The following is a 22988-nucleotide window of genomic DNA, read 5'->3' as shown; positions in this document are numbered from 1 at the left end:
CTCTCTCTCTCTCTCTCTCTCTCTCTCTCTCTCTGTATTTCCAACTGCATTATATGTTGTAGCCTGACTTCAGTTCCCGGGAAGGTAATAATGTAATCATAGCAGTCAACATATTAAGACACTTAGAATCAAACAACCTATTCTAGACAGCCAGCATGGCTTTCGTAATGGGTGATCATGCCTAGGCAAACCTTATAGATCTCTTGAACTTGTTTAGTATGCATACTGGAATGTATGTAATGAACACTGAGCAACAGATATATGATTCTTTTACATGATTTTTAGTAAACACTTGTAGGAGCCATGTACAAGATGATAACAAAAATCACGAGTAGATAAGGTTAGCTTAAGTAGGAGACCTGACAGAACAATTGTTGATTTGCAGAACACAAAGCTGAGCTATTGTCAAAGGGGTATTCATTGGTTGGCAAGAAACACAAGTAATGTCTCTCAAGGTCCAGTGCTAGGTAAAAAAACAACAGTAAAACATAGGTAGATGAGTGATCAACTGATATAAAATGACAGATGACATTTAAAATCATGATCATCGGTGATAAAATCAAGAATGTCGGGTAAGAACTACTAATTTTTATTCAGTACAAACCACACTCATACCATCATGCACTGGATATCAAAGGAGGCTACACCACACCAGTTTGTACTCCTTACAGAAAGTTAATTAAGAGGACAGGTGATAAACATGCTGAAGGTAAATGTAGAAAAAATGATAGGCTCTAGGCACCTACAGTATTTAACTTTAGTCAAATTAAGTCCAAAAACTGGAACTCAAAAGCATTCAACCATACTTATTCACTTATTATGGGGACCTCTTCACATGTAAGACACCCTATTCTGGAGTCTGCTTACACCTTGAGTTGTGAATAGTATCACCATTATTCAGATCAAGGCTAGTTTAAACAAAATTACCAACACAATTTTAATTATATTAAAGGTGTCCTCTAGATGGACTAGTATATCTTTTGTGATACCATGTATTTCCATACAGCTGTACTGTGATTAAAGTTCAAAAGTTGCATCAGTTTAACTACAGTATAAAATAATTTTACTCAGGTTAAGCGTTTTTAGGTTAAAAGATAATTCAGTACATACTTCTCATCATTATATGCAATTATATTTTCGTAATCCCAAAGCTTAGTCAAATGAAAGTCGACTTTGTCTATTTATATGTGCAAATAGAGAGCTGTAGTAATTAAGTTGATGTAAACTTATAAAATTATTCTCCTTCTGTCTTTCTGTAACTATTACATTACTGTATAAAAATGCAATAAAGCATATTATAATATTATATATTATATAATATCTTATATATATATATATATAGTCATATATATATAATATATATATATATATATATATATATATATTATATATATATATATATATATATATATATATATATATATATATGCATAAGGTTGTGTGCATAAAATAAGTATTGTGCAGGTTACACATACAGTACTCACGTATCCATTTGAATATGTCATACCAACAATTGTTTTGTTAATTTATGTATATATATGAATATAATTGTGTTATCTTTACTAATACTATGGTAATGTATAATCAATCATTTTGAAGCTGAAAGGTGTGTAAATTAGTATATAGCTTGCAAAAATGATCATATTGTTAAGTACAGTACTACTCCAAACTACTCAACATTAGATTTTCTAAGTTTTATTGAAAGTTGAACTCGCCACAGCTCCTCTGTGAATCAGAAGAGACCAGAAATGGTTCTGTGCCTTTCTGTTCAATTGTACAATCTCAGGAAATGTTCTCATTATTCTTATCCCTGTTTTTGCGGCCCTTGATCCCACTTACTACTTGTTGTAAGTTCGGGAGGCTGCAGAGAAACTACTAATTTCTTCATTTCTCCTACTTTCCACTTATACCTTTTATTTCAGAACCTAAACTCTCGGTGTTCGCCCTGGGTATGATAGCGTCCACCAAATCCCGCACCACTCACTACTTCCATCACCACCGTCCCAAATCGCCCCTTTACAACCACCTAAAGAGCCACACTGGTACACTCACTATTCCCCTTCATCCTTGTGCATAGCCAGGCCAGAAGAACTGTAGCTATGCTGCCTGGATGAAATGACAACTGTACTACTATTATAACTACTACTATTGCTACCACTATTGTCGTACTCTCTATTAGCATATACTCTAGAAGCTAATCCCTTTTGATTATTACGAAGGATAAATTATTATGGTGTTCATTCTTTGTTCCCAGTGATTACCATGTTTTACAAATTAGAACTAGTTGATACAGTGATCGTCAAGCATCTTGCATAATCTTAGTTTATGTTTATAAAAACAAGTACAGTATAGACATGCACACGAATACTATTCTTACATTAATGCATAAATCAGATTTCTTTTTATACAAGATATACTGTACACATATGTACAGTGATAAATGTGCTGCATTATAAACAGTACAAAACATGAGTATAGTAGTCGCAAGATATCCTGTACACACATGCTTTGAATGAATATACAGAACCAAAAACAACACAAAATAAGTATTTACATCTGCTGAGACACGCATTCATATCTATGCACATACAATAATACACAATATTTTTATTTGTTATACACTGTATAGTTTTGATAATTTACTGTACAGTGTAAACTCTTTACGTATATGTAAAATTTATGTATATATATGTAAATGGAAAGTTGGGTTGTTCCACATCCAGTGTTTATGAGTTTTCAGTTTTTACATTTAGGTAGATATGCCTATTATACTTAAATGAAGGTATCTTCAAATACAAATTTTGACACTTGACAACTGAATCATTTTGGTAGTGACTTCCTTTCATGTCTATAGAAACCACATATATTTCATGTTTCTGAAGTTGCTCTTATTGCATTAGTGCGTACATTCACCTGGGTAAAATATCTAGGAGTGCTTGAGCTGTAGATTTTTCTTCAGGTATAATGTGCTCTATTTTAGTTTAAACCTAGTTAATATTTAGATTGAAACGCCATCCTTTTCTGCTAATTGATATAAACTTAATTTTCAAATTCTTTGAATTACTGGTTCAGTATATATCAGATTTTAACATTCAGCTTGATTGTGAGACTTACTGTGTGAAACGTTAATGCTTTAATGCCAGTGCATTGTCACCAGAAGTAAACTGTACCTCCAATGAATTATTCTGATCTCAAAGGTATTTTTGTGGTATGACTTTCCATAAAGCCTCTCTGTAGATCTGTTTACCTCAAAGAGGATGGGTAAGACCTAAAGGATAAACTTGTTGAAACCTGGTCTAGTATTCAGATCCCATACATTGTCAGCTTTTCCCCTCATGGTAATTTTTATTAATTTTATTTTAATGTTTTCAGGTTATTCAAGAAATAATTTCTTGATTTCTTTGTGGTTCAAATAAGATTATGTAATAACCTTTTGCAGGAAATTAACTATTTTAGCTACCAACCCCTATGTCAAGATCTAGATTTCCCTTGGTATACAGCACCTCCCATCATGTCTGGACAAAATCTCTTTATGCTGATGTTGGTTGTAAAACTCTTCAAAGCACTAAGAAAACTGGCAGAATAGTATGTGTTAAGAAAATGATCACTGGATCTGGTTTAACCCTTCATTACTCTTTACTAGACACATGTAGGCACTACATAAGTCACATTTATTTACATGCACAGCATAAACATAGATATTTGCATAAAGACACGCATATATTATCAACATGAACATGCACTCAGATATATTTGTATTTATTTGCTCGTATGCAGACAGTGAGCAGTATTGTATATTGAATGTTTTACTTATACTATATATTTGAAATTAGATTGATATTGTCCAGAAACTTCTGTCCTGTATGTGCTGCAGTTGGCAAACTGTAAAAGTGTTCTTTTGATCCTATGTGATGATGCCGTGTCTAAAAGCCTCGCAGAAAAGAATATTGCCGCCACCATTGCCTTCAATAACCAGCTACTTGACGCCGTTCTCTAGAAAACCTAATTTTTTCCCAAAAGTGGCACCCATTTGGAGCCAACTTGACTTATTGCTCTAGTGCTCCTCGGGAAGCTCTTTTTGCCCAAAGGCTTAATAGAGATCTTCAACAGACCAACAGATTTTTATGGTTTTAGTGTAGTAAGCTACATCTGCTGTAGTATAGTTTATGTTGCTTCCAATTTGATACTGAATATTGTTCGTCTTTTACAGCCGGTAGTTTAATTAGTTTGTTTTGTCATTTCTTTAGCTTTAGCAGGACTGCATTATGTTAATACAATATTGTTGCCTGTTATTAATCATGCAGTTGTTTACCACACTGAAATCTGTTTACTGAAAGTTTTAAATCATTAATTTATTGACAGAGTTCAAAATTGTGAAGAATGCTCCTTGGGTGTCCAAGCGTAAGAAATGGTATAGGTCGGGGATATCTCGAAAACCCTGACAAGGAACATTTCGGTTTTTAGTATGGCAATATATATGCAAGTAGGAAACAATAAATTGCTGCTTGGATTGATAATATTATTCGTCTAATATTTTTCAGATTCTTTAAGAATAACCTATTCATTTTCATGTGCAACAGTATATATCAAACAGTTAGGGTTGAGTATGAAGGTAAGAATGTGTTAAAATTTTCATTGTCATGAATATTCCAGTGACAAATATGATTTCATTTTGTCTTCAATTTAGGTGTTGAAGGACCATAGACAAAGGAACTGTGACTAACTACTGAGATTGAATTGCTGCATATGCTCACCATAGTTGAGAGTCTCCCCCCTCTCTCTCTCTCTCCCCCTCACTCTCACTGTCTTCTTTTGAAATGAAAGCAAAACTCTCTATCTTCCAAACGCTGCATCTTTTATGACATATACGTCACGGCTATCTCAGATTGTACAAATACAAACATACAGAAATCAGGTATCTTCCCATGTCAACTTATGTGCCTAAGAACACAAACACACTGATGACAGTTGGGATTTGAATCCAGTATTTTATGATATGTGAAGCAAAACCTGACACTTGCGACAGTTTCAAAATGTAGAAAGTAGAATTTCAGAGTGATGAACCTTAATGAGCCAAGTTTTTAAGTGTAACAAAGTTTCAAGACAGAGCATGGCATTATTAGCGGGTCGGTATTATTTACTGGGTGGTACTTTTCTAGGAGTTATGTTCTGTAGTTATTTTTTTAGATGAGGTGAAGTTCCTAACTAACATATCCATGATCAATATCATTATCTGCAGGGACTGTAGAAGTGTTCCTTTGTTGTGTATAGTATAATGGTGACCTTTAAAAAGCAGGGAGGTCTCAAGTAGTACTAACTATCATCAACAAAAATCAGACTTCTCCTGTCCCGGACAGGAGATTGCACCAATAAAATTATAAGTTAAAATTCTAGACATTTACATTGATTTTATGCTGTCCGGTGCATAATATGGTCAGATGATTGTTCACATTCAGTTTCTTTGTTTATCATTGTATTTTGAAATTGTGTGACTGCTTTTCTATAGATGTTGAATCTGTTCATAACCCACAGCAGTGTGAGGTTTATTTGATGGGTTTTATGTAGCCCAGCTTTATAGGATATGAATGTCAGTGATGACACAGGTCTGCCCATAACCAGCAGTCATATTACCTAAAAATGGCAGTTTTAATCATGAAGAAATTTTAATCGGGGAACTTTTCATGAGTTAGGAAGCCAAATTGCAATCCATTTGGTTGTTATTTAACATTCAGCAATTAATTGGGTTTGGTGAAGTAATTTTGTTTTTGGAATGCTGTGTATTACAGTATTACATTTCCCCACATTTTGTCTATTTTTCCACACTTTTGTTCTAGAAGTGTTGTAACTTAACATGATTTTGTGTATCCGAACTTGCCTATTACTTCAGTCAGCTTGTCAGTCTTTCATTTATTTATAGTACATGTATAACTGAGTCACGAAACAGAGTCTGTGCAGGAATTACTATTTTAGATGACTCCTTTTTAATATTTTGCCAAATATTAAATCACAGAAAGAATATCTTGAAACTTTTAGGAAATTTAGGTATACTAGAACAAAGGTTTTTTTAATGAGAATTTCCAGTGATATTAACAGCTTTTATTGACATACATACACTTAATTATTGCTTTCTGTCATAAAATCCTTCACTGTTGAAAGTGAATTTAATATTGTCTGCATATTTGGTTTTAATGACAGAACTGTTAATCTACACAGTACGTTTCCAGATATATATGTTAGTAATTATCTGAGACCCTACAGGTACTTTGGAATAAGCCCATATATACGTACATACGTATAAATAAGATTTGATATTCATTTTGGCACTACAGTATATCAGCCATTTCTCTATGAGCAAAGCACACTATATTCAGATACTTGATCGGAGACTCATTATTTCATAAGATTATACTGTAGATTTATGTTTCATCATGAGATGAAAGCAAGTATAATTCCCGTGTAATGTGGGTGTATGCTTCAAACAATATGAAATCCTGTGAAATCTTAAACATACTCAGAACGCTTCTATATTTCCTGAAGTTGAGTGATATTGTCTAATGCAAACCCAATCTTTTTAATAAAGTGTTTGATATCGTATATAAGTTATTGAAAATTAGAGAATTATTGGTCACTTGTGTCTGAGCTACTCCACCGGAAGTTTTTCGGACCATTTACTGTGGTCAAATTTATTTAAAATGGAGCTTATTTTATGATTAAATGTTGAAATAAAGTTTATTCTACAATGAAAGATTGCTTAAAATAATCTATAGCATAAACTGAAGCAAGCATGAGTGCTGCACTTCAGTACCCGATAGAAACAGTTACTGCGGTCATATTAGATTTTCTCATGGTTATCTAATGACAACCCCACATTCTGACCCAATGAAACGTAATAGATGCCAAGTTCCCAAGACTGTCCAGCACTTAGTTCTTGAATGCCCAAATTGGATTCAGCAGAGGCACATTTATTTTCGAGATCCAACAGTGTCAGGGAATCTCACTTAACAAAATTATCCTGTTCCAAAGTAAAGTGTAGGTTTTTTTTTTTTCATCTCAGGTTATTTCCTGGGAACCAGCCTGAGAAGAACCGTTTTTAGGCTCAGATGTCTGGTTAAACTAACCTTTTATTATCCTATCCACAGCTGTCATGCAGCAAATTGTGAACCATCGATAACATACAAAAATTATTATCTACAAAATAAAATGTAAAGCTTATTCATTAACTAATAGTACAGTATTCCTTATCGTGACTTGCTGTGTCTCTTTCTGGGTTAGCACACAATTTTGGTGGCACTGCTGCTGATCAAAAATAAGTTTCAATTTATATAGACTGAACTTAGATTAATAGCTGGATGGTAGAGATGATGAAGTGATAGAGATTCTCCTCTCTTCTGATGTTGTTTGAGAGGTTTTAGTAGATAGTACAGCATTGTTGGCACATGTTAAATTCTTGATGGTTTAAAAGATGGTATTCCTTGGGAAAATATAACTTTTTGACTGGAGAATGTATTTCTCTATTTCATTGTAAATTTTTTCGTTACAAGCTAGAACAACTTTTACCAAACTCAGATAATGGGCATCCATTTCCTATGAAAACAGTATGCTTTTGCAAACACGGATAGTAACAAATGCCTCTGTGAAGGTTTGTGCTGTGAACTGTTTTGGAGCCTTCAGTACCAAGCATGCTTTTGCATTAGTTTCTTCTTCTTCTTCTTGTCCTTCTTCTTCTTCTTCTTCCTCTTCTTCTATCTATCTATCTATCTATCTAACTTCGGTTCAGTCAGCTCCTGGGCGGAAAGCTCTTGAGCTTTCAAGCCAACAAGTTCATGAACATGGCCACCCATTTCTATGACTACCAGCCATTTCCAAGGTAGTGAGTAGAATCGAATGGAATATAGAATTTAGGTCAAAGACCGAGCACTGGGACCTATGAGGCCATTCAGAGCCGGAAGGGAAATTGAAAGAAAGGAGGTTTGAAAGGCATAACAGGAGAAAAACCTCGCAGTTAAACGTATTATGAAACAATTGGAGAGATGGAAATTCGGATGGAAGAAAGAATATCCGAATGCGGGTACATCAAAAGGAATGAAAGAGGGTGCAGCAAGAGGTGGAAGGGACGCTGCAAAGACCGTTAAATAATGCCTACAGTGCACCACGTGAGGTGCACTGACAGCACTATCCCCATGGGGGTCTCAGTAGCGCCTTCAGTAAAGCTTTTGAAACTGATTATAAATCCCCATGATAATTTCTTTCAAATGAGACACGCATTGTTTTGATATTTCTGAAAATGTTTAGGCTCTGATTGTAATAGATTGAAAAGGACTTTGCATTCGAAGCACTCATATTTCAGGAAATGTTTTATTTTAGTGAAAAATGGCAACAAGACTGTAAAAGACAAGGTTAATTGCTTATTGTGACGTGTATTGATTAGCATTTTCTTAGGAAATTTCAAAGATCACCAGCTCTACCTGATATTTTTTCTATTTCATGAACACTCAGAAAATTATTCTTTGAAATTGTGATGAACATTTTGACATATGGTGATATGATTTCATTTTACTTTACCGTGTTGCTTAGTTCCAGCATGGATAATTTTTTATTGTATTAGGTTCTTAGAAATGAAAAAAAAGTTTCAATTTGGTGTTATTGTGCTTTTTCTTAATATTTATTTGTTCAACAGAGTGGCATATTGTGTTTATTTTTTAATTTTTGAACTTTCAGCTTGAATTTAAGAGATCTATTTGAATGATATTTCATTGTGGTGCTATAAAGTTTTAGTAGCCTTGATAGGATCTAGACTCTTTAAACCATCAGTGAAGGAAATCGCTTGTATAATAATTGTACTTAACTGGACTGCCTGTGTCTGAGCATGCTCTCTTGGAGTGCAATTTTGGTTGCTTGCTGCACAACCATTGTCTCCATTCATGTTTCTTTGTAGATGTGTCTTTTGCATGATGTTATGCTGTCATGTAAAAATGGTTTTAAAATGGTTGTTGCGCTTGTACTGTTTGCTAATTATATGGATCTACATGTATTATTAGTAGTATTACATATATTTTTTGCTGTACAGGATTTTAAATTCAGAATATTGTACCTCAGATGGTATTTTTTACTTTTAATGTTTGGAACATTTACTTATAGAATGGATCTTATTTCTATTATCATTAGTAAAGTTTACTACAAATGGGTTTTCTTAGAATGCAGGATGCACTAAATCCCTGTTAAGCACACCATTAGATATTCACCTTCATCTTTAAAGCTTTGTTGTACATATTGTAATAAAGTATGCACTTAATATTTTCTTATTTTCTAAAAGCAGTTGTACAGTAATTTTTGGATCATTCAGTAGTTGCACAATTTGCTGTTCTCTACAGTGCTTTCATTCGGTAAAAGGTGGTCTTTTCTAGATTTTTAGCTTTAACTTCAGCTGACAATAGAGAAGTTATCTAAAGGAAGAACGAGCGAAAAAGGTAACATTATCCTGGCATGATTTGATGTAGAGCAAACATGTCATGTCGCTGGGTAATGGACCCGTTGCAGTAATAAGAAATCATTCACACTCTCATTGTTTTCAACAGCACCATCGAGTCCTGTGCATAACCGACGCCTTTTAACCACTCGTAACATGAGGATGAGTTCTGTAGAACTTCCTGATGAAAATGAGAAATCTCTAAGTTCTGCAAGCACCTCACCTTGTCCTTCTCCTGTTAGTAAAGTAAGTGAGTTCTGTAAGAATTTTTCATAAACAGAAGTAGAATACGATGATAATGCTCACGGACAGTATTCTTATAAAACAGGGCTTTACTACTCAAATTAAAATATATACTAATTAGAATGTAGTTGTTCTTTGTGATATTATTTAGCTTCATGATCTAATCATCAGAAATGGTTGACAGACTTAATTAATCGAATAGCAAATCTGGTAGTAAGAGATTAAACAATATTAAGATCATTTTGTATTCTCTTCAAGTTAGTCTTTCTTGTGTGACCCTTGGATATTCCAGGGCCACTCAATAACTTACTTTATTTAAGTATAGAATTCATTTCTACATCAAGAGTAATGTACATTTTATGTAGCTGCCCGCCCTGCTTTCAAGCAGCAGTAAAATAAATGATGTTATTGATGACTATCCATTTAACATTTTATTTTAAAAGTCTTGACTATTTTTCGTTTATTCAAATATTTCAACGGGTTTATTGTAGATTGTAAAGAATTAGATTAAACAATGACATTTTCATGAAGCCAGTCCTGTGTGAGTTAAGACATTAAGTTGGTTTATAGGTAACCCATTTAATGATATACTACTGTATTAATATTACTATTATTATTCAGAAGACGAAACCTATTCATAAGGAACAAGTCCACAGGGGCCATTGACTTGAAATTCAAGCTTCCAAAGAATATGGTGATCATTATTGGAGAAGCACGAGGAAGTAAAAGGAAATACATAAAGAAGAGGTACCACTTATTAAAAAGAATAATTATTATATGGATAAAAAATGTATTAAAATGCAACAACAATGCATTTTCACTTGAACTTCTGAAGTTCCAACTTCACGGAGCCTAAGCGTTCCACAGTCCTACAGTGTGAGGAACAAAGGACCTCTGGAACTGAGAAGTTCAACAGCGAAGCACAATTACTGCATGCCGGTGCTGCTGTTCAGCAAATCTGGTTTCTCTTGGCAAATAAAGGGAATCAAGGATCAATTGTGAATGAGAAAGATTTTGTTGAAATGCAACTTATGAAAAACTGACAAACATGAGACCATCCATTGATGGTCCAAGTCACAACTACTACTAATAGGAAACAGAAATCTACCACCACAAACCTCTCTTAGTAAAGAGAAGGAAATGTGTGAAGTCAAATATGTTTTTTTATATTAACTTGAAAATTTATATGTTTTTTTTTTAAATATTCCACTTGAGAAGTCTTTACCAAGTCAAACCTCGTAATCAAAACAATGAGACATTTGGCATGCATGAATTCCAGATTCTTAGTGTGCTTGAAAGATTTATAAGTGATACAGTTTGATAATTTCTTTTATACAACTGTGTATTTACATAAGTATTCGATATGTCACCCATGAGATCAGATGATACTAGAGGTAAGAAGTACGAGCTTAAATCTTTATCAATGCTAGAAAATGTTTTTCCCTTTAGCAAATAGTTTAGTGTTCACTTTCCTCAATAGATGGCGTTGTGCTTTGGTTATGTTTTGACGGTGACACTGTGGGAATTGTTGTACGCCGATGATCTGGTGATTACTGCTTGAAAATGAGGAGGAGCTACAGATGTGTAAGAAATGCACAAGTGAACAGTGGAGTTTTTGTACATGTTAGTGAAAACAATCATACTGTTAAGTGGGCAGGAACAATAAAAGACCGTTTATTCTAATAATGTGAGAAAGAAGTATCATCGAGTTTCATTTGATGAAAGAAAGTTTCTGCAAGTATGTGGATTATAGTCATGGCATGTATAAACTTAATCCAGTAATCTCAAGAGAAATGTGCAGGGAGTTTAATTCTAAGAAAGGTACTTAAAAGACAGAGATAAGGGAAGTGGAGCTTTTGGGGATGTGTAAAATTTGATCTTTCAGTAATGAGGGTAGGACCCCACCTACAAATGCTTTTCAGGTGCAAATACTACTTGATTTCCAATAGTTTGTATATACTATTATGAATGTCTATCACTTTGTATCAGTCCCCTGAAGATGGCTTAGTTAACAATAAAGCAAACACTGTGTTTGAGTTCATTCCTGTGGTGTTTTGATATATAAAATCATGTGTAAGAGTGACTATGAGCAGCAAATACCAGTATGAATACAAAATACCAAATACGTAGTGCTTAAAAACAGGAAAATTGGCGCTAGTGAATAAAAGTAGGTAGGCACTTCCAAATAAATTTGAAAAATGTCCATGAAATAGCTCTGTTAATTTACTGCTCAAGCAGGGAGCGAAAACCCTTTATCCAGCAAAGGTGATCTCTACTTGAGGGATTTCACTGGAACTTCATATCATGCAAATCAAACAAGGAGAGGAAAATAATGGTTTAACACTGGGAGGATTCCATAATATTATCAGATAAAGGCATTCCTAAGAAAAACAGCCACCTAGGTATGGGGACTTCCATGGGCTGTAAATAGTTCACCTAAGACAATAAGTAAAGTATAATTAGTAGTTGCTGAGGATTCAGTATCCACGTGAATATCCATAGAGGCACCCTCTGCGTTCCAGTTTCCTTCTGTTTGTTAAACAAAAGACTAATGTGTTGAGGATTTCATTCACTGCCAAATTAAGGTGTTTTACAAGTAAATGGTTTGTGGTGAAATAAATGTTTTTTTCAGGTTTCTTGATGTTAAATAGATGTTTTGTACATGAACTTCCCTGCCAGATATATACTTAGCTTAGGTCTCTGACGTCACGACAGAAAATTCAAAACTCGCGGCACACGCTACAGGTAGGTCAGGTGATCTACCTTACCCGCCGCTGGGAGGCGGGTGTAAGAACCAGTCCCCCTTTCTTGTCAGATTATTTTCTGTCGCCGGCTGGACAACACCTGTTGTTTAGTCCTTACGATAGTTAAAATTCGTTCTCGTTGCCGACGATTTGGATTTTGGTGAAGTACCCTTTGTTTGTTGGCTTGGCATACGCTTTTTGGACTGTTTTTTGGATTTTTCTTTTGGATTTCTCTTACAATATCTATAATCATGGATGATTCTGAAGTTAAGAAACCTAGTTTATTTAGGGTTTGTTCAGAGAAGGAATGTAAAGTTAGGCTCCTAAAGCTTGCATTAGATCTCACTCGGTATGTGCGTCTTGTAGAGGGAATGAATGCTCTTTTATTAACCCTTGCAAAGAGTGTGAGAATTTGGATGAGGAGGGTTGGAAGGCTCTTTCTTCTTATGTGAGAAAGTTAGAGAAGGATAGGGTGCGCAAGGCTTCTTCAAAGAGTTCTAGTAGATCGAGGGTGAGTGAAGTTGACGCTGAGAATCCTGTAGTAGAAGTAGTTCCTTCTCCAGTTTCAGCCCCTGCGCCCAGCTTTGAACCCGAAGATTCGTTTTCGGAAGTTGCTTCTGGGAGAGCCTCGATCAGGAGTAAGGAGAGCCTCGCTCGCTCTCGACAAGGTAAGTGTGATGATAGTGCAAGTGATCAGTGCAGTGGAGGGTGCGTCTGACCGGCTCACTAACGCTTCCAGGCCTAGACCTCTTCCAGACTCCCAGACCCAGTGGAGGAGGAAAGTCGAAAGCCGCAGGAAGGTTAGGGAGAACCCCCACCGGTCAGGCGTCCCCTTGGCAGTTCCTGTTGCTCGTTCCCAGGCTGCCTTGGATCGAACCAAGAAGGAGTTATTGCGCCAGTGCTTCTCGTCATCTTCGTCGCCTTCTCCTCAGCGTAGATGGAGCGCCTCGGAGTCGTCTCGCCCTCTCAAGAGGCCCTGGAAGGATCCTTGCGCCCTTCCTTCCAGCCCCGAATCCTTCGCGGAAGAGCCAGAAGTGGAACGCAAGAGAACCAAGATTTCGTCCGGTTACGCTTCTCCTGTTCGCTCTCGGACTTCGTCCCCTGTAGAGGAGTTTAAGAGATCTCCTGCGCGTATCCTGGCGGGTCTGCAGGCGCAGATTGCGGCTTTAGCGGAGTCTATTGCCAGGACTTCTCATCGTCGGAAGGACGCCTCACTTCCGGTGAAGAAGTCTAAGAACGTTCCTTCGGCTAAATCTCCTTTGGCTAGAGAAGCTTTTGAGCCTGTTAGTAGGAGGTCAGAAGTGCAGGCTGGAGCTCGGGATCTTTCTCCGAGTAGGCTCTCCTCTCTTCCCAGCAAGAGTTGTGAGCATGTAAGGCGTAAGGAGCCAGACAGGCTCTCTCCTCAGGATTTCCGCTCCTCTTCAGTTAGGCGTCAAGAGCTTGACAGAAGTCAAGAGCCTCGTTTTCGTCAGGAGCGAAGGAAGAGTTCTTCGCCTGGTGGCCACTCTCCTTTTGACGGACGCTCGGAGCCTAGTAGGCGTCAAGAGCCTAGTAGGCGCCAAGAGCCTGGTAGGCGGCAACGGAAGCTTTCTCCTCCGTTAGATCACTCCCGATTGGATAGGCGCTCAGAGCCTTGTAAGCGCCGCGCTTCTGACAGGGATTCATCTGTGGATGTTTTCTCTCCCCGTGGCAGGCGTCAAGAGCCTGGCAGGGGTTTTGAGCTCAATAGGCATCAAGAGCCTGGCAGGCGTATTGAGGATGGCAGGCGCCAAGAGCCTAGCAGGCGCAGAGAGCCTGATAGGCGCTCTCCCTTATCCAGACGCTCTTCTGTGGAGTTAGAATCTGTTTCTGACAGACGGGCCTCCACTTGTAGGCGCTCTCCTAGTAGGCGCTCCCCAAGTAGGCGCTCTCCTAGCAGGCGCTCCCCAAGTAGGCTCTCTCCTGGGAGGCGCTCTCATAGTAGGCGCTCTCCAACTAGGCGCTCTCCTAGTAGGCGCTCTCCTGGGAGGCGCTCTCATAGTAGGCGCTCTCCTGGTAGGCGCTCCCCGTGTAAGCGCTCTCCCAGTGGTTTTTCTCCCAGTAGGCGCTCGCCTAGTAGGCGCTCTCTGAACAGGCGCTCTCCAAGGATTAGCTCTCCTCCGGGCAGTAGAGCTTCTAGACGTCATTCTTCGGAAGAATTTGTTGGTGATTCGGAGGAAGATTTGCCCAAGGATGCTTCGGTTTCTTCGTATAAGAGACTTACAGACCTCCTCTTGCAAGATTTTGGGGAGTCTCTTTCAGCCGTTGCTCCTCCGTCTCCTCCGTCCTTATTTTCAACGACCAATACGGCTAAGAAGTCTTCAGTCGTTAAGATGAAGCCTACAGTGTCTATGAAGAAGGCTCTGAAGAATTTTGACGACTGGTTGCTTTCAAAAGAAGAGAAAGGCAAGACAGTTTTTTCTTTTCCCCCGTCCAAGCTGACGGGTAAGATGGGGTGGTTTCTGGTACGAGTCAGGAGAGCCCTTGGTCTAACTCTTCCCTCTTCTGCAGACTCGGACTTCTCTTCGTTGGTTGATTCCGCACGTCGCTCGGCGCTGAATTCTGCGAAGACGACGTGGGGTATGAGCGAGTTGGATCACCTTCTGAAGGGAATGTTCCGAGTCTTAGAAGTTTTTAACTTTCTTGACTGGACCCTTGGAGTGTTGGCTAAGAGGACTCAAGAGCAAGACACTCTTTCGCCTGAAGACCTCCACGCAGTTCTGTCTTGCATGGACAAGGCAGTGAGAGACGGTTCCGGGGAAATTGCTTCACTTTTTGGTGCAGGAGTGGTAAAGAAGAGGGCCGTTTTCTGCTCTTTTCTTACCAAGGCGGTTTCTCACGCACAGAGAGCTTCCTTGCTGTATTCACAGCTTTCCCCGCAACTCTTCCCCAAGAAGACTGTTAATGATATCTCCAGCTCGTTATCAGCAAAAGCGACGCAGGATATGCTAGCTCGCTCGGCTAGAATTCCGAAACCTTCGTTTCAACAGAAGACGAAGAAAGAGGCTCAAAGTAGGCAAGAACCCTTTCGAGGAGGACCTTCGTCTCGCTCTTCTTCCTCCAGAGGTTCGAGACCACCTAGAAGAGGAAGGACCTTCTCCCGGTCTATTAGGGCCAAGAAGTAGTTCGTGTGTCCTCCAGACAACTGTGGGTGCCAGACTTCTGAACGTTGCAGATGTCTGGGCACGAAAGGGGGCGGACAACTGGTCCCTCACGATCATCAAGAGGGGATACTTCATTCCCTTTATCTCGAGACCACCCTTGACCACCACTCCAAGGGCACTGGTGGCCAAATACAAAGACCCACTAATGAATCAAGCCCTCGCTCTAGCGGTAGAGCTGATGTTAGAGAAAGAGGCAATAGAGATGGTTCAGGACCCTCTTTCAGCGGGGTTCTACAACCGTCTGTTCCTAGTTCCCAAGAACTCAGGAGGATGGAGACCGGTTCTGGACGTGAGCGCCGTGAATGTGTTTGTGAAGAAGAAGAAGTTCGCTATGGAGACGACGTCATCAGTCTTAGCAGCTCTTCGTCCCGGGGACTGGATGGTGTCGCTGGACCTTCAGGACGCTTACTTCCATGTACCGATCCATCCTTCTTCTCGCAAATTTCTCAGATTCATGTGGGGAGGGAACGTTTTTCAGTTCAGGGCCCTATGCTTCGGCCTTTCCACGGCCCCCCCAAGTATTCACAGGACTGATGAAGAACGTTGCCCTGTGGCTTCAATCTCGAGGGAGTGAGGATTTCCCTCTACTACTTGGACGATTGGCTTATCAGGGCCAAATCCAAGGAGAAATGTCTGGAGGACTTACGAGTGACGTTGGATCTAGCAGCTTCTCTGGGTTTGCTAGTGAATTTCGAGAAGTCACAGCTAATCCCCAGTCAAGAGCGTATCTATCTGGGGATTCTGATGGCTTCTCAGGTTTTCGGGCGTATCCGTCCCAGAGAGGATAACCCGAGGTTTGGAGAAGGTAAGCAATCTTTCTAGAGAAAGATGTATGCACAGCGAGGGAGTGGATGAGTCTGTTGGGGACACTCTCCTCGCTGGAGCAATTCGTTTCTCTAGGAAGGTTGCACCTCAGACCCCTACAGTTCTTCCTGACGAGGAACTGGGATCGGAAATCTCAAGGTCTGGACTTTGCGTTCAAGATTTCGCAAGAGATAAAGGAGGATCTACGTTGGTGGCTAAACCCTCTATTGTTCAAGGAAGGCCTTTCCTTGCAGGTTCGGAACCCCAACCTAGTGTTGTATGCAGACGCTTCGGACAAAGGTTGGGGAGCTACTCTCGGGTCGAGAGAAGTGTCAGGCACCTGGATGGGGGATCAGGTGTCCTGGCACATCAACAAGAAGGAGCTAACAGCGATTTGGTTAGCTCTCAAGACCTTCGAACCCCTCGTAAAAGGGAAATATGTTCAGATCAACTCCGACAACACTACAGCCCTGGCTTACATTCGGAAACAGGGGGGGACTCACTCTTTCTCCCTGTACGAGACAGCGAGATCGCTCCTCTTGTGGTCAGAGGAAAGGAACATAAGGCTTCTCACCAGGTTCGTACAGGGAGAAAGAAATGTCAGAGCGGATCTGCTAAGCAGAAGGAATCAAGTCCTTCCCTCAGAGTGGACTCTGCACGCGGACGTATGCCAGGAGCTGTGGAGGACGTGGGGCAGGCCCCATCTCGATCTATTTGCGACCTCCAGGAATGCGCGGATAGATCTATACTGCTCCCCTATTGCAGACCCAAGAGCAGTGGCATTAGATGCATTCCTGATGGATTGGAGGAATCTGGATCTTTACGTGTTCCCGCCTTTCAAGATTATAGGGGAAACGTTAAGGAAATTCGCAGCGTCAGAGGGAGCAAGGATGACGTTGATAGCTCCGTTCTGGCCCGCCCACGACTGGTTCACAGAGGTACTGGAAGTGGCTGGTGGATGTCCCAAGATCCCTACCGCTAAGAGTCGATCTGCTCAAACAGCCCCACTTCGACAGGTTTCACAAAAACCTCCCCGCTCTCAGTCTGACTGGATTCAGACTATCAAGAGTCTCGTCAGAGCTAAGGGCTTTTCGGCAAAGTCTGCAAGGGCTATTGCCAATGCACGTAGACCTTCCACATCTAGAGTCTACCAGTCGAAGTGGGATGTTTTTCGACGCTGGTGCAGGACTCATAAAGTTTCCTCCTCCAGTACCTCTGTGACTCAGATAGCAGATTTCCTTATCTTCCTGAGGGAAAAATGTGGGTTGGTTGTCTCCACCATCAAGGGATACAGGAGCATGCTTTCCTCAGTTTTTCGTCATAGAGGATTAAACATATCTGAGGACAAGGACCTCCATGATTTAATCAGATCGTTTGAAACGGTTAAAAGAACCTCCTCCTTAATGCCTAGCTGGAATCTAGATGTCGTGCTGCTCTTCCTGAGGTCCTCAAGGTTCGAACCTCCCCATACTGCTTCGTTCAGAGACCTTTCGATGAAGACTCTTTTTCTCTGTGCGTTAGCGTCAGCAAGAAGGGCAGTCAGCAAGCTGCAGGCTCTAGAAGGTGAGGTAGGTTTCCAAGGAGGCTCCGCGGTTTGCTCTTTTCTTCGGCTTTCCTAGCCAAGAATGAAAACCCTCTTCGCCGTGGCCCAGGAGCTTCGAAATCAAAAGCTTATCCTCCTTAGTTGGGACAGAAGAGGAGAGATCTCTTTGCCTGGTGAGAAGCCTGAAATATTATCTTCAGAGGAAGAAAAGACTTGCTGCTAATGAGAGCAATCTCTGGTGCTCTGTAAGGGACCCCAGTAGGCCCTTATCTAAAAATGCACTCTCATTCTTTATCAGGAATGTTATTAGAGAAGCACACACTTCTTGCAATCAGCAACAGTTTAACCTTCTGAAAGTCGAGGCGCACGAAGTACGGGCCATCGCGACGTCTTTGGCTTTCAAGAAGAATTTGTCATTACAAAACCTTATGAAGGCCACTTTTTGGAGGTGTGCAATCAGTCTTCTCTAATCACTACCTAAAGGACGTATCGATTACGATGATAAGTGTTTTGGGCTAGGCCCTTACGTATCTGCGGATTCAGTGCTGGGGCAGGGAGCTGAAACACATCCTTTTTAATCCTTTTTCCCTGTTAGTTTTAAGCTTGAGTTTTTTGGTTGTACGAAGGAGGTTGCAGGAGGCAGCTCCTTCTTTCGTATACTAATGTTAGTATTTAGTTAGGTGATCGGTTGTGCTTGAGGCTCCTTGCAATTGGTAGTGATAGGCTCTGGCATGTAAGCGGGTTGATCCCCATTGACCAGATCCTGCTTGGATTCTGCCAAGTAAGTGGACTCAGTTCCCATTGGTAGACCCAAAGAGTTCTTCAGCCATAGGTCACGCCCTCGCTGAGACTCTTTAGGCAACGCAGACTAATAGACAGTAACTATCAAGTCTTCTGCCTAAATCAGGTAAGAACCAGAGGTTTATATTATGTATTCCTTTAACATGTGTTGTCCCCACTTTCTAAGTAAGTATGTGTCTCTTTCCCTCCACCAAGGGTGTCAATCAGCTAAGTATATATCTGGCAGGGAAGTTCATGTACAAAAATGATATTGTTAGTATACAATAAAGTTTTGTACATACTTACCTGGCAGATATATACGATTGATGGCCCGCCCAGCCTCCCCTCAGGAGACAGGTGGAAGAAAATAACCTGACAAGAAAGGGGGACTGGTTCTTACACCCGCCTCCCAGCGGCGGGTAAGGTAGATCACCTGACCTACCTGTAGCGTGTGCCGCGAGTTTTGAATTTTCTGTCGTGACGTCAGAGACCTAAGCTAAGTATATATCTGCCAGGTAAGTATGTACAAAACTTTATTGTATACTAACAATATCATTTTTATACAAAATGACCAAATCTGCTTGAAATATTTGCAGAAACCTCATCGCCTTCTTCCCACCAACCTTTATGTGGTGCTGTACAATTTTACATCTCGACATCCAGATGAACTTGATTTAAGGTAGGAATATTATCTGTTTTGGTTTATTACCATTATAGTCTTTTAGTCTCTGAAAATCCTAAATTAGTTTTTTATGCTATTCATCAGGTTTAAAATCAGCAGCAAATAAAAGATGTAAAAGTAAAGGCAATAATTAATATAATAATAAAATAATAATAATAATAATAATAATAATAAATTAATAAATAATAATTATAACAATTATTTATTAATAATAATCATAATTTTATTATTATTATTATTATTTTTTTTTTTTTTTTTTTTTTTTTTTTTTTTTTTTTTGCTCTATCACAGTCCTCCAATTCGACTGGGTGGTATTTATAGTGTGGGGTTCCGGGTTGCATCCTGCCTCCTTAGGAGTCCATCACTTTTCTTACCATGTGTGCCGTTTCTAGGATCACACTCTTCTGCATGAGTCCTGGAGCTACTTCAGCCTCTAGTTTTTCTAGATTCCTTTTCAGGGATCTTGGGATCGTGCTCCTATGATTATGGGTACGATTTCCACTGGCATATCCCATATCCTTCTTATTTCTATTTTCAGATCTTGATACTTATCCATTTTTTCCCTCTCTTTCTCTTCAACTCTGGTGTCCCATGGTATTGCGACATCAATGAGTGATACTTTCTTCTTGACTTTGTCAATCAACGTCACGTCTGGTCTGTTTGCACGTATCACCCTATCCGTTCTGATACCATAGTCCCAGAGGATCTTTTGCCTGATCGTTTTTATCTATCAACTTCCTTTCAGGTTAGTGCTCGTACCACTTATTACTGCAAGGTAGCTGATGTTTCTTGCACAGGCTCCAGTGGAGGGCTTTTGCCACTGAATCATGCCTCTTTTTGTACTGGTTCTGTGCAAGTGCCGGGCATTCACTTGCTATATGGTTTATGGTTAATTTTTCGATATGTACTTCCTACATATGGGAGAGATGTTATTCCGTCTATCGTTCTTTGAACATATCTGGTTCTTAGGGCCTGATCTTGTGCCGCTGTTATCATTCCTTCAGTTTCCTTCTTTAGCTCTCCCCTCTGTAGCCATTGCCAATTGTCATCGCTGGCTAGTTCTTTAGTTTGTCTCATGTATTGTCCGTGCATTGGTTTGTTGTGCCAGTCCTCTGTTCTGTCTGTCTTTCTCCTGTCTCTGTATATTTCTGGGTCTTCATCTACTTTTTTATTAGTCCTTCTTCCCATGCACTCTTTAGCCACTCGTCTTCACTTGTTTTCAAGATATTGCCCCATGCTCTGTTCTCGATATTGACGCAGTCCTCTATACTTAGTAGTCCTCTCCCTCCTTCCTTTCGTGTTATGTAAAGTCTGTCCGTATTTGCTCTTGGGTGTAGTGCTTTGTGTATTGTCTTATGTTTCCTCGTTTTCTGGTCTATGCTGCAAAGTTCTGCCTTCGTCCATTCCACTATGCCTGCGCTGTATCTGATTACTGGCACTGCCCATGTGTTTATGGCTTTTATCATATTTCGGGACAGGCTGGGGTCGTCAACAGGTATACAGGTGTGCTTCGTAGGTCGGGAACAGGCCATAGTCGTCAGGGGTCTATCCGGTATTTCTTGTTATTTCTTCTTTTCTGGCTTTTTAAAAGGCGTCTACATGTTTCGGCCACCTTGTTTGGCCATCTTCGGGACGGGATCGCTGAGTGCAATGGTCTGTGTCAGATGTATTCACACTATTTATTGCATTCGGTTGGCTTGAAGAAACGGGTACCTCACTTTTCATTGGGCAATACCTGTGACGTCACGAGCGATGTCATCAGGGGGCCCGTTGCTGGTTGGCTGTCCTCTTCGTGGGCGGAGCCTCATCCTTATTGGTGATGGTGGAGGTCCCCTTGAAGGGCGTGCTACCAGGTCGTCCTCAGGGCGAGAGCTTGAGCTGCGATCACCCTCAGGGTTACTAGGGACGTCCTCAGGATGAGAGCTAACGCTTCTATCATCCTCAGGATCCCTCTGGTGCGATGGTCATTGTGGGGCGGTGTCTGCTGCTCTCCTGACGGCGGTGGGGAGGAGGAAGGTCTCCTGTGTGATGTTCAAACTGGGCTTTTCCCTCCCAATGTGCAGCGCTTCTAAGATTCGCAAACGACGTAGATCGGGTGCTTGGTCGATAACCTCGAAGTTACCGACGATGTCGCTGCGTCGGATTCTTTTATTATGGGCAGTCCTTGCATGATTAAATACTGCTCCTTCCTGCGCGTGACAGGAGATCCTCTTGGAGAGGCGCATTGACGTCATCCCGATGTAAGTTCCGAGGCATCCTCGGATTGGGCACGTGTATCTGTAAATGACGTTTGTCCTCTTCAAGGGATCCTGCAACGGTGCGGGGTATTTTCATAGTAAGACTGCATGTTTTTTTACTTGTTGTATAAAATATGATCAAGTTGATCTGCTTGTTGTTGTCGGTCGGGGAAACGTGATTCCTGATTATTTCCCGTAGGGCTCGCTCGTCTTCTTTATATCGCCGATGAAGGTGCCCTTGTAGAAAAAATTAATTTTCTGCTGGGGGTCTGGGCGGGGTTCCTGTAGGTACCATTTTTCCATGCTCTTCCTGAAGACGTCTGGATGCTTCGGTTGGTGTGTCCGTTGTTACTAGGACCTGGGCTTGCACGCTCCATCTCCTTATGGGTGTCTGCCCATGTTGAACAATAGGAAAGAGCTCTCCTGACGTAGGCACTGATGGTGGTGTCCTTGTAGCGTTCAGGGCATTCACTCTCGCCGTTCAGACACATTCCCAGGTTCGTGGGCTTCGTGTAAACCCTTGTAGCGAGCGCACCCTCCTTCTGTTCAACCAGGACGTCCAGGAAGGGAAGACGGCCATCACGGCTATATTCGATGGTAAATCGTAACGGCTGTGGGTGTGGAAGGCTTGACGTATTTTCCTCGATCTCCTCCCTGTTCCTGCTTGGATGAAAGTGTCATCTATATATCTTACGTATATAGATGGCTTCCTAATGCTCCTAAAGACACGCTCCTCCACTATGCCCATATAAAAGTTCGCAAACAGGACCCCGAGGGGGGATCCCATCGCTACACCATCGATTTGTAAGTACATATGGCCATGGTGGTTAATGAAGGGAGCCTTTTTGGGTGCATATTTCCAGCAGAGAGCGAAGGGGCGTGTTCGGGGAGATTCAGCGGGTTCGGTGGATGGGCTCTGTAGACAACGTTCAAGGATCATTTCGATGGTTCATCTACAGGATCGTTAGTAAACAGCGACTCTACATCCATCGATGCAATACTGCCTCCAGGGGGCGCGGATCTTAAGGCTTGCAGAAACTCCGCAGACGACTTCAAACTATGTGTGCTGGGGATGTAGGGGGTGAGAATAGTATTTAGTTGGTTAGCAAGGTGGTATGTGGGTGCTGGTATTTGGCTAATGATAGGTCTTAAAGGGTTTCCATGTTTGTGAGTTTTCACATTACCGTAGATGTACCCGAGGTTGTAATCTCCAGAAATACTAGATAGGTGTAAGGCGTTAGTGGCTGCGTTGACAGTTTCTATGATTCTATTGGCTTCACGTTTAATGTCGTCTACGGGGTTCTTAG

At 40.6% G+C, this 22988-nt stretch overlaps 1 protein-coding gene across 12 annotated transcripts in view; it reads left to right on the top strand.

Annotated features, from left to right (window-relative positions):
• The window catches only part of LOC135212740 (SH3 and cysteine-rich domain-containing protein-like), a 635516-nt gene that overhangs the window by 592867 nt on the left and 19661 nt on the right, over positions 1–22988 (top strand). For 10 of the 12 annotated variants that reach the window (XM_064246459.1, XM_064246455.1, XM_064246457.1 and 7 more), the window contains 2 exons: positions 9576–9712; positions 19359–19441. In XM_064246459.1, coding sequence (XP_064102529.1) covers positions 9576–9712; positions 19359–19441 — 220 coding nt within the window. Of the gene's footprint in view, positions 1–1922; positions 2043–9575; positions 9713–19358; positions 19442–22988 lie in introns of all 12 variants that reach the window. The other 2 variants (XM_064246458.1, XM_064246454.1) reach the window with 1 other exon arrangement.

Source organism: Macrobrachium nipponense, chromosome 41 (assembly GCF_015104395.2).
Source record: "Macrobrachium nipponense isolate FS-2020 chromosome 41, ASM1510439v2, whole genome shotgun sequence".
NCBI classification, from domain to species: domain Eukaryota; kingdom Metazoa; phylum Arthropoda; class Malacostraca; order Decapoda; family Palaemonidae; genus Macrobrachium; species Macrobrachium nipponense.
The sequence above is the reverse complement of the archived record's forward strand: the minus strand, read 5'-3'. Positions and strand labels throughout refer to the sequence as shown.